Source organism: Ochotona curzoniae, unplaced genomic scaffold (genome assembly GCF_017591425.1).
Source record: "Ochotona curzoniae isolate NIBS_2020 unplaced genomic scaffold, NIBS_Ocur_1.0 contig_291, whole genome shotgun sequence".
Lineage (NCBI taxonomy): Eukaryota > Metazoa > Chordata > Mammalia > Lagomorpha > Ochotonidae > Ochotona > Ochotona curzoniae.
In genome coordinates this window covers 8,583,948-8,596,040 of record NW_024465649.1, presented here as the reverse complement: position 1 = coordinate 8,596,040, position 12,093 = coordinate 8,583,948, and the positions used below count along the sequence as shown (strand labels likewise).

The window sequence follows — 12,093 nt, the reverse complement described above, 5'->3', positions numbered from 1 at the left end:
TTCAGCTTCCTTCTGTGCTCCTTCCCCTTGTCAGCCAGCCACAGGTGAGCAGAAAGTCCTTGATCCCAAGGACCCCTTTCCCACCATGCAAACCATCCCCTGCACGAGATACCTTCAGCCTGTTGCCATGCCAGCCTGACACTGAAATCCATTCTGATTTATGATTTCTCACATACCAGCAGTTTGTCCTTCAAATCAAAATCAAACATGAGTAAAATGTATAATAAAAATTTATTCCCTTGACATTTCCTCACTTCAGGTATTCTAAAATAGATTAAAATATACAGTTCATAAAAAATAAACACTTCTTAGAATTTAGATACTATCTATAATATGCATGATTTGACTGGATAATTTTTTTGTCATTGCAGACATCATTTTTCAAAAGTACCATAAAAATGATAAGGGTTGCTACATTCTTCATATATTCTGTGTCTCATAAATTTTAATTCAGCTATTAGTTCTTTTCTCAACTATGTAACTTAACGGTATTTGCTCTTGTTTTTGAAAGGGAAGAGGATCCATTTTCTGTTTCTTAACAGTGATGTTTTGGGCTTCTTTCTCTGATTCTTCAAGGAAATGCTTCATGCTGAGTTTGAACAGTAACCGGGGGTCTGGTCCAGAGAGTGGTGGGCAATTACACATTTCCCTAATTTTGAGAGCCTATAAAGAAAAAATATAAGATAGATTACATGTTTTATACTGTAACTTGATGGAAAACAATTGAACATGAGAACATATTCTGTATTCTTCATTAGAGGTATCCTCATTATGACACATAAAAGAGAATCAAATACAAATTTGTGGTAAATAGTCACTTTCCATAATTTATTCAAATAGTATTTATCAAATAACAGCAGCAACAATAGTATCTGCAACAATGGTCTTTCAAATGGGCTGTCTCAGATGTTCTATCAGTTCAGTCAAGAAGCTCTGAGAACAACCACTGAGATTAAAAAATATTTTAAGACTCTGAGTTTGTCTCCAGAAAAATAAAAAACAAACAACAGATGTTCAAATATACTGAAGAAAGATACACCTAACTCGGACAATCTAGGTTAGAACTGATGCCAATAACCTCAAAAATCTCAGACACAATGGAATTGTACTATAAACTGCAAAATGAAAAAAAAAAGTTAAATAAATAAATAAATATCACGGTAAGTTTCAAACCCAGGAAAAACAAAATGCAAAAAAGAAAAGAAAAGAAAAGAAAAGAAAAGAAAAGAAAAGAAAAGAAAAGAAAAGAAAAGAAAAGAAAAGAAAAGAAAAGAAAAGAAAAGAAAAGGAAAACAGCCACAGCACAGCTTGGGTATAACTAGTGTTTAAAGTTTAAAATACCAAACCTTACTGTAACCCAAATCTCAGTTTAATTACATTGACAGAGGGAGAACAGGAGCTGTATATGCATGTAAGAGTGTGACAGGAATAAGACAGAGCTTACGTCTCACTGTCTGCAGTGAAAAGTAAGAAAGAAAAGACCCATGGGAAATAACAAAAATAAAATAAATAAACAAAAAGTCATGATGTTGGAAACAGTTATCAGCAAAATTCAGGTCAGGAAAAACAGAGCAGGTACATGTTATTTTACAAAACTAACCTTATAGAACTACTTAACTGTTGAAAGTGAGTACCTGGACAACTATAAAGATACAAAAACTAAAGTAATTTCTAAGGAAAGCATCTCAGTATGTAGGGGTTTTTAAAAGACACATTTGCAGGCTGGCATGGTGGTATAGCACACTAATCCTCTATGCAGAGCCATTACTCCACTTTGAATCCAGCTCCCTGTTTATGGCCTGGGAAAGCAGTAGAGGATGGCTGAAGTCCTTGATCTCCCACATCCACGTGGGAGACTCAAAAAAGTTGACTTTTAGCTTTTGATCTGCTCAGCTCTGCCATGGCAGCCAGTTGGGCAGTGAACAAGCAGATGGAAAAATCTGTCACTCCTTCTCTCGCTGTAAACCCTACCTTTCAAATAAAACCAAATAAATTGTGAAAAAATAAAGAGAAAACTCTTAGGAAGAGGCTAATTTTCTTTTTTTTAGGACATCACATTAATTGTTTAATGGTGATGTGTCTTAAAAGGGGAGTAAATACGACAGGAAAGAAGATACTCAGGGTTTGGAGAAGTGAGACATTTTAGAAAGATTAGACGGGCAAAATGTCGTTGAGAAGATAAATAAAACAAAGACACTGGAGTACAAAATACTTGAACAGACCAAGCTGCAACCTAGGGAAGAGGATTCTATGGGGGAGCAGCGACTGAGAAGGGGACGGGAGCACACCTGGTGTGCTAGGGACGGTGAGCTATGCTGGGGCTGCTAAGCAGAGGGGGCTGGCAGGAGAAAACTGGGTGGGGTTTTAAGACCATGAAAAGGATCTGGGGTTAATTCTGGATGGGTCTGAGGCTAGAATGTCAATGCAGACGCAGGCACTACATGTCTAAACATCTCAAAAGCTCATGTAACTTAATCCCTATTTCTCTATTACTAGACATTTGAATTGCATCCACAGTTCTGTTGTTCAGCTTTTATAAATTACTTTGCTATGAAAATCTGTGTTTAAAAATTATTTTTGTAACTTCTACTTGTATTTATTTGAACTATAACTCCCAAAATAGAATCACAGAATAGAAAGAGTAAGAACATACCACAATTTTTGTTATTTAATATTCTACCTGAAAGATTTTATGAACTTTAAAGGCAAAGGAGAGGGGAGGGGAAGAGAGAGAAGAGAGGGGAAAAGAGGGGAGGGACGGGGAGGGGAGGGGAGAGAAGGAGCAACATAGGCATACTTGATTAGAACAACACATGATTTTATGGTGTTTAATCTACATAATTGCATAATCTCAAACCTTAGAACAAGATTTTATAGGTGAAGAAAATAAGCCTTAAAGAAATTAAACGGCTGGCAGAGAACAAAAAGCTGGCTTGGTAATTGTTTATAACAGCTTTATCTGCCAAAATATGGACATAACCAAGATGTCCTTCAGTAGGTGAGTGCCAAACAACAGAATATTAATTATATTTAAAAGGAAATGAGCCACCAAGTGATGAAAAACATGGAGAAACCCTAAATGCTAATATATTGCTAAGCTGAAACAAAAAAGCTGATCTGAAAAGGCAGCAGCATTTCAACTATATGACATTCTGGACAAAGCAAAACCATTGGGACAGTGAAGATTATGGTTGCCAGGGAATGTAGGCGGGGAGGACTAAGTAGGCACAGAGTATTTTCATATATTTATTTGCGAGGCAGAGACATAGAAGGAGAGACAGAGGGGAAAGACATGAGGTAGGGGAGATGGAGAACGAAGGGAAAAGTCAGGGGGCTGGGGAGAAGGAAAGAGATGAAAAAGAGGAAAGGGAGACAGTTTATCACACATTTGTCAAAACTCAAAGATCATGGGCCCAGCACAATAGCCTAGAAGCTAAATCCTCGCCTTGTATGCACCAGGATCCCATATGGGTGCCAGTTTGTGTCCCAGCTACTCCATTTCCTAACCAACTCCCTGCCTGTGGCCTGGGAGGGCAGTGGAGGATGGCCCCAAAGTCTTGGGACCCTGTACCCATGAGGGAGACCCAGAAGAAGCTCCTGCCTCCTGGCTTTGGATCAGCTCAGTTTCAGCCATTGCAGTCACTTGCAGAATGAACCAATAAATGGAAGATCTTTGTCTCACCTTCTCTCTGTAAATATGCCTTTTCAATAAAATAAATCTTAAAAAAAAAAAACTTAAGGATTATGTAAGACCACGAATGATCCCTCACCTATGAATATGGGGAATACACAGGGAAAAGGGGAGGGAAAAATCTTGTCTGCTTCTTCACATCCCAAATGCCTGTGATGGCCAAGGCTGGGCATGCATTGTACCATCCAAGCAATGCAGGGCTTCTACATGAATAGCAGGAGTCCAATGACCGCGTCCACTGAGCTCTGACCCCCACCTGGGGCTCCGGTGGTAGGAAGCTGTCATCAGGAGCAAGGGCTGGGGTTCAACCCCAGGCACTCTGACATGGGACAGGGAGTTCTTTACCTTAACTGCTAACCAAACTCTTGCTCCCAAATTATTTTAGGGCAATGAAACTAATCTGCATGATACAATAATGGATATGTGTCATTATACATTTGTCAAAACTCATAAACTGTTTTAACACCATGAGAGAGTCCTAAATTAAGGATCTGGAGGATAATGATAGGGCAATGCAGTTCATCAACTGTAACAACTGCTACTGGGGTGCAGGATACTGATCACGGGAGATGCAATGCCTGCAGAGGGAGGGGCTGCAGAAAGTATATGGGAAATCTACATACATTCCTTTCAAATTTATTATGAACTTAACATAGTTTTAAAAATAGCATATTATGGGCCCGGTGCGGTGGCGCAAGTGGTTAAGATCCTCGCCTTGCACGCCTGGGATCCCATATGGGTGCCGGTTCTATCCCGGCAGCCCCGTTTCCCTTCCAGCTCCCTGCCTGTGGCCCAGGAAAGCAGTCGAGGACAGCCCAAAGCTTTGGGACCCTGCACCCACGTGGGAGACCCAGAAGAGGCTCCTGGCTTCGGATCGGCATAGCATCGGCCGTTGTGCTCACTTGGGGAGTGAATTATCGGATGGAAGATCTTCCTCTCTGTCTCTCCTCTCTGTATATCCGCCTTTCCAATAAAAAAATAATAATAATAAAAAAATCTTAAAAAAAATAGCATATTATATGGATCCGGCGCCATGGCCTAGCGGCTAAAGTCCTCGCCTCGAACGCACCAGGATCCAATATGGGCATCAGTTCTAATCCCACAGTCTCCACTTCCCATCCAGCTCCCTGCTTGTGGCCTAGGAAAGCAGTCGAGGATGGCCCAAAGCCTTGGGACCCTGCACCTGTGTGAGAGATCTAGAAGACGTTCCTGGCTTCTGGCTTTGAATCGGTGCAGCTCTGGCCATTGCGCTCACTTGGGGAGTGAATCATCGGATGGAGGATCTTCCTCTCTGTCTCTCCTCCTCTCTGTATATCTGCCTTTCCAATAAAAAAAAAAATCTTTTAAAAAATAGCATATTATATTTAAAAAATCCTGGTTTAGAAGAAAAAACCTAGGATAAAAAAACATTTGCGTTTAATGTTTTTACCTACTTTTAAAAATTTCATTTGAAAGGCAGAGAAACAGAAAGAGAAAAATATAGACTTCTATCTTCTGTTTCACTAGGGCTGGGTCAGGACAAACATGAGGTGCTTGGAACTCAACCCAGGTGTCCCAGTGAGAGGCGGGGCCTGAGTATTTCAGCAGTCATCTCCCGCCTGTCAGTGCATGGGTTAGCACAAAGCTGCACAGAAGGCAGAGGAGCGGGGACTTGAACCGGCATCCCAAACAGCATAAGCTGTGATAAGAGCCCAGCCCCTCAAGCCTTTTTTAACCACATGTTGTTTGAGTAAATTCTTTACTGGCCTTTTCTATACACTGAGCATATGAGTTACATTTCTTTGATTATTACAATGCACACACAAAGGATCCTCAAAAAGTTCATGAAAATGTGTATTATGAAAAAAAATCTGTGCATGGATTTCAAAATCTTCATGTAGTGTATATAAATATGCTATATGTAATATAGTATATAAATTAGTAACTGTATTCCCATAATCCTTTTAAGGTATCTTTTATTCTTTCTAATAGCTGAAGCTTGGATTAAATAATTCTTCATGTGAGAACTATTTCCTTCAACAATGTATCAAACACAATCTTCTTATACATGACACATATTTCCATCTATTCCACATTTATCTGGCATAGTAAGATTTTCTCACATAGCTTGGAAAAAAATCTTTCCTTTTCTTTGGCCTTTCTTTCCATATTATACAATATTCCAGTGTACCAACATCTTATTTTTAGAGATTCAGATCTATCATTGTAAATGTAGCTTCATTCTCTTCAAAAGCAAGAAACACTGTTCCAAAGTGCAGCCAGAATCTGCCTTCCCACTTTTTCTGGGTTTGACTCCACAACCTGGGCACAACAGACCCTTACTGTATGCTAAATTTTAAACACTTATAAGAACACTTAGCTATAAATCAATCATCGCAATAAACATAAAAGAGAAAACTATTAAGAGTTTACATCAAATAATAACAACAACGCACAGTTCTGAGAGTGCTGAGGAAGGTCTGATGTCACACGGAAGGAAGCAGCCCCAGTAAAAGTAAGGCAACCAATATTTACTGTTTACTTTCCATGTGCCTTGCACCGGTCAAGTATTTTACATATGTTTTGCAAGTGGAACATGGTATGAACTACTTTCGAAAAACTAGGCCTAGTGGAGAATACTCAACCACCAAAGCATTTTAGAGAGACAGAAAAGATTTAAAGGCAAAGGACTTTCTCCACACAAATGCACAAACAGCAAACGCCTAAGAGATTCTGATGTCTCAGTTTTATACACAAAGAAACTGAAGGTTAGATTAGCTGACTTCCTCAGAGTCGGGTGGCTAGACCAGATGCCAAGACTTTCAACATCACTGCAATTTTTGCAATACTCTATAGGCATGTTTTCCCACTATCACCTATTAATTCTCTATGTACTAATTTTCTGTAAGGGATTAGGAGTTCTATTCAAATCTTACTGCCAATTTTTGTCTTTAATCCACCCTACACATCTTTCCTAACATTACACATCATGCAGTCGTGTTAACAAGTATTCACTAAGTATCTCAGAGACTCTCAAAGGCACAAGAGATACAGCAAGGAACAAGGGCCTTACATCCTACAGTGGAAGACAGATAACACACATGTAAACATGATCCTTTAAATAAAGTACATGAAGAAAGTTATCAGTGAACTGCGCTAGAGAATGACTGCATGGAAGACTGGCTAAGAACTGGAGAGAAACCGTGGAGAGATCAGCACGCACAGGAGCTTTCAAATTAGATTACACACCACAGGAAGGTTTTAAACGAGAGAAATACATCGGAATGGTTATTCTGGCTTCATATTGAAAATAGGTTTTTAATAATTTGGGGTTAAAAATGGAAAAGGATGATTAAAATGGAGATAGAGTAACAAGGGGAGAAATGTCAATTTTACCAGAACAGAAGCAGAGGAGGAGGACAACAGATTTCTACTGCATTGTGGAGCAAATCAAGGTTTGCTCACAAACAGGATAGAGTCATTTATCCTCATCAAATGAAATCAGATACTTAATCATGCACCTTTGTATATTTTGAAGCTGTTGGTAACTGTTCCTTGAACTTGTGAAAAAATTCTCCACAGTAAATTTGTTTCAGGGAGGTGCCCTTTTATTTGCTAATCTGTTACAACTCTAAGGGTTTGTTTTTAAAATTGATTTATACTCTAATCCCTTCCAAAATTAATTTGAGCATTTTGCTTGTGATTTCCCCTTCTAGTGCATCCATCTGGCAGCTCACACATGTACAAATGTGTATAAGCACATCTGTGCATGTGCACACACCCACATATCTAAAAACCTTTGAATTCAACCTGAACTACTAATTAACATCTAATTAAAATTAGAGTTCTCCACAATACTGTTGTTTTCTTGCATGTTATCGTATCTCTATTCCTGATTCTATTTACGTTTTTTTAATCTGCCTGATCCAGTCATTATCATACTGGCTAAATTTACAAAAGAATTAATTACTGTATGCTTCTGATTAATTTTATTAAGTTAATCTTCCTAGTTGAGATACCTAGCTATATTTCTGTATTTCTTTCTAAAAGAGAACTTACACTGACAAAGTTTTCTTTAAATAAGCATTTGTCAGCAACCAATGAAAATATAACCACCTTATTATAAAACTGGCCGTTTTTAAGGCATTCTCTTATTTTTATGCATCTCTCTTCCTTTACATGTACAGGATTTAATTTTTATATGGTTACTCATCTTTTAATTTCTGTTATTTTATTTTATAGTTGTAAAAGTGTTCTCACAATTTGAACCATAGCATTCTTATGTTACTTGCACATATTTTTGTTCAGGTTATATGACCACAATTTTAGGAAAATTATATGTGTATTTAATTTATATCAACTAAATTTTGTATTTTGTGCCATTCAACCAAATTTTTAAATTTCTAATGTGAGCTGTGGTTTTACTAATGGCAAGTGTACAATCATATAAACAAACTAAAGCATAAAAGTCATCTACTTCCGGTCAGTAGGTTCTGGAGAGAGTGCCTCTGCTACTGTGTACTTCACTGATCTATTGTCCCATTTTTCCATTTTCTTTTTTTTTAAGATTTATTTATTTTTATTGGGAAGTCAGATATACAGAGAGGAGCAGAGGCAGAGAGGAAGATCCTCCACCCACTGATTCACTCCCTAAGTGACAGCAACAACCGGAGCTGAGCCGATCTGAAGCCAGGAACTTTTTCCAGTCTCCCACAGGGGTGCAAAGTTCCAAGGCTTTGGGTCATCCTCGACTACTTTATCAGGCTATAAGCAGGGAACTGGATGGGAAGAGGGCTGTCGGGATCAGAAGTGGTGCCTATATGGGATCCCAGCGCATACAAGATGAGGACATTAGTCGCCAGGCTACCGCACAGGGCCACCATGTGTTCCATTTTCTATCTTAAAAGAAATGTTGCTTTGGCAAGATAGAAGAACAAAGTACGGGTCCTAAGGCTTTGGGCCGTCCTCAACTGCTTTCCTGGGCCACAAGCATGGAGCTGGATGGGAAGCGGGGCCACTGTGATGGGAAGTGGACCCACCAGGACACAAACTAGCACCCATATGGGATCCTAATACATGCAATTAGAGGTCTTTAGCCACTAGGCTATTGCATTGGGCCCCTGTTATTATTATTGGATTTAGTTAAATGAGGGTCTTTGTGCCATCATCAGTTAAGAACACTAAGATATTCAATAAATCTTGTAACAAAATTATCTTCATTTTCCCTTCCTCCTCAGCTTTTTTCCAACTCCTTAATACTTATCTTCACTCTTATTTTTTCTTTTAAAGTCTCTCTTTCCTCCCTTAAATCTACTCTTAAATAGGAGAGAAATGTGGCTGCAACACCTTTTTATTCCACTAGGACTTACTCGGCTGATCAGTTTCTTTTAAATTGCTCTACGCAGATTCCTCCTAAAGACACACGCCTGGGTTAGCCTTCCAAAATACAGGAGGAAGGCAGTTCCTCAACACAAAAACAAACAAACAAAAAACGTATTCAATTGTCTAAAAACGGGATATTTGCAGGATTCCACATTATCACCCACAACCACTTGCTGGCGATAGGAAGCCCGTTCTCTTCATAAAACAGGAATAAAACAGTCATGCTCAAGCCCACTGTGGACTCCAGCATCACTAAATGAGAGGCAGCCAGAAACTAGGAGATTCCTGACACAGGGTAATACGGGGCTGGAAGTATGGGCAAAGCCACTGCCTGTGATGCTAGACTGCCATATGGGTGCTAGTTCAAATCACAGCCACTCTATTCCTAACCCAGCTCCCTACCAATGGCCCAGGAAAAGCAGTGGAAGATGGGCCAGGTGTATAGACCCCTGCCACCCACGTGGGAAACCCAGATAAAGCTCCTGAATCTTGCCAACGGTACCCATCGGCATACATTTGGCACAGGTTAGGGGTAGGCCAGGCTGGGTCAGTTCATATCACTTGCTGGCAAACCCAAGTGCCAGAATGGAGTGTGGGTTCGGCCAGGTTGGGATGCAATACCAGCCAATCCACATTAGGGCCAGGACTGGGGGATGACAAGGCAGGGCTAGGATGTAGCCCCCACCAGCGTGAGCTGGAACTAGGGTGGGCCAGGCCAGGCCAGGCTACAGCACCCATTGGCAAATGCCGAGGCAAGGGGGACCATGCCAGTCTGGGCCACAACACCCAACCATCACATGTGAAACCCGGGTGTGGCGGGGGGTGGGGGTAGGGGGTGGTGGAAATGATTCCAGTGGGAGGTTGTCGGGTGTGCCCTACTGGGCCACTACTCCTACTGGTGTGCTTGAGAGCTGGAATGGGGGGGAGGGGGCACCAGGCCGGGCAGGGCCACAACATTTGATGGCCTACATGTGAGCTAGATCAGGAAAAAGCCAGGTTAGGCAGACTGTACCTTCTGGTACATGAAAAAGCCAGAGTAGGTGTGGATTGGTTGGGCTTTGCCACAGTATCAGCTGGTAGATGCTGGCACAGGGGCCAAATTCTATCAGGCGCAGGCATGGTTAGACAGATGGTGGCACTCGCTGGCACCAGTGTGGACTGGATAGTGGGGCTGGGTGGGATGAAACCAGTTCAATTCCCATTGGCATGTATAAGAGATGATTGGGATATGGGACAGACAGGACCAGTCAGCTATACATACTGGCAAGCACAGGAACCAGGGTAGAGGGTAGGCTGCAGCTCCACTGGTTTATGTGAAGGCCGAGTATGTGGTGGGAAGGATTGGGATGTACTCCAACACCCATTGGTTTGTGTACAACACGGGACTGGACTCAGAACTGTCCCAGCAATTGCAACTATCAGTGTGTGTGTAGGCTGATTTGGGTGACAGACTGTACCAGACCATGTATTGGCACACATACACATAAGAACCAGGTCTGGGATGGCCTCAGATGAGGTTTCTTTGGCGATCCCATACCAAATGAACCACTGGATTCAACCCTGAGCATGGAAAGAACTGCAGGTTCTACGGTCTGACTGTGTAGTACAGGTGTCAGAGCTGGGCCTCTGATGGAGCAATGGACGGCATATCCAATGGCACATGGAGGGTATGGCAGTACATAGACCATAGCAGCCAGTGAATTCGGGAGAGATTTTATCACGATTGGAATAATGGCACTGACAGCAATCCAGAACTGTTGAACTATCAAAACCTCTTGAGAACTTCATGGAATTGTAAATTTCTCTTTTTCTTGCTGTTGTTGATTTTGTATTGTGGCTTTTCATTTAAGGGGATGTAAAGTAAGTATGTAATGGAAATTATCATATCCAGATGTGAGGATACAATGCAGTATGCATCTTTACTTCCAGACTCCCAATGAAAATGTTAACTATATCTTGGCAATAGGATGCTGGACCCTCTGCCATTGTCCATGCCCGCAATGATGGACATATGACGTCAATTGTACCCCTTAAATACAAATCTTTTTTGAAAAATTAAGATAATTATATTTAACAATAAACACACAGGGCCAGCTTTGTGCCATAGCAGGTTAAATTGCCACCTTGTATGTCACCATTCCATATGGGTGCTGGTTTGAGTCCCAGCTGCTCTGCTTCTAAATCAGCTTCCTGCTAACAGGCCTAGGAAAGAAAAGGACGAATGCTTAGGTCCCTGCACCCACATGGCAGAAGTTCCTGCCCTGCTTCCTGTCAGTCCAGGCCTACCAACTGTGGCCATTTGGCGAGTGAATCAGCAGAAACAAGATACATCTGTCTGTCTCTGTCTTTCTGTAACTGCCTTTCAAATAAGCAACCCTTAAAAAAAAGAAAAAGACTCATATAAAAAAAGGAACTGGCTATATTTATTCCCAACAATGACTAAAGCATTATAAAACTGCTGGTACACATCAGTTTTTCCTAGACACTACACATTAAGTAAAATAGCAATTATTTTTCATAAAAAAATGGTAATAATTAAGTTTAAAAAAAAATGGCTTCATGAAGCTATTGTTCAAAGAAGCTTTGGACTAAAAGTTTCCTTAGAACACAAAAAGCCATATATTTCTAGGGGAAAAACAATTAACCCCAGTTTTTAAATCTGGTTTTCTAAAAGTATTATTACTTTTCTCCCCTTTCTCCAGCGTAATTTCTTCTTTTTTTAATAGACTATGAAACTTTATTATTTCTATGATATGATGCGATAGGCACAAGGATTTCCCTCTCGACCCTTTCATTCTCCCCCAGTGTCTTCCCATATTATTACAACAGTACAGTCCTTCAGCAAGTCACAAGTCCAACATTCTGTTATTTAGTGTTACACATATGGACAATGGTAGATAGTCTGGTATCCTTTTGCCAAAGTATATTCAACAGTGTATTTGACAGTCCTTTCACTTGGGAGAAGAGATGCATACTGTAATGTATCTTCTCTTTCTGGTCTGTATGCCAACCTCCACTACTCATTCCATCTATGAGGATAT

At 40.5% G+C, this 12,093-nt stretch overlaps 1 protein-coding gene across 1 annotated transcript in view; it reads right to left on the bottom strand.

The window, feature by feature from the left end:
• Nucleotides 1-212: 212 nt before the first annotated feature.
• The window catches only part of OMA1 (OMA1 zinc metallopeptidase), a 76,737-nt gene continuing 64,856 nt past the window's right edge, over nucleotides 213-12,093 (bottom strand). The window contains exon 9 of the mRNA XM_040978483.1: nucleotides 213-663. Coding sequence (XP_040834417.1) covers nucleotides 451-663 — 213 coding nt within the window. The 3' untranslated portion in view covers nucleotides 213-450. The remainder of the gene's footprint in view (nucleotides 664-12,093) is intronic.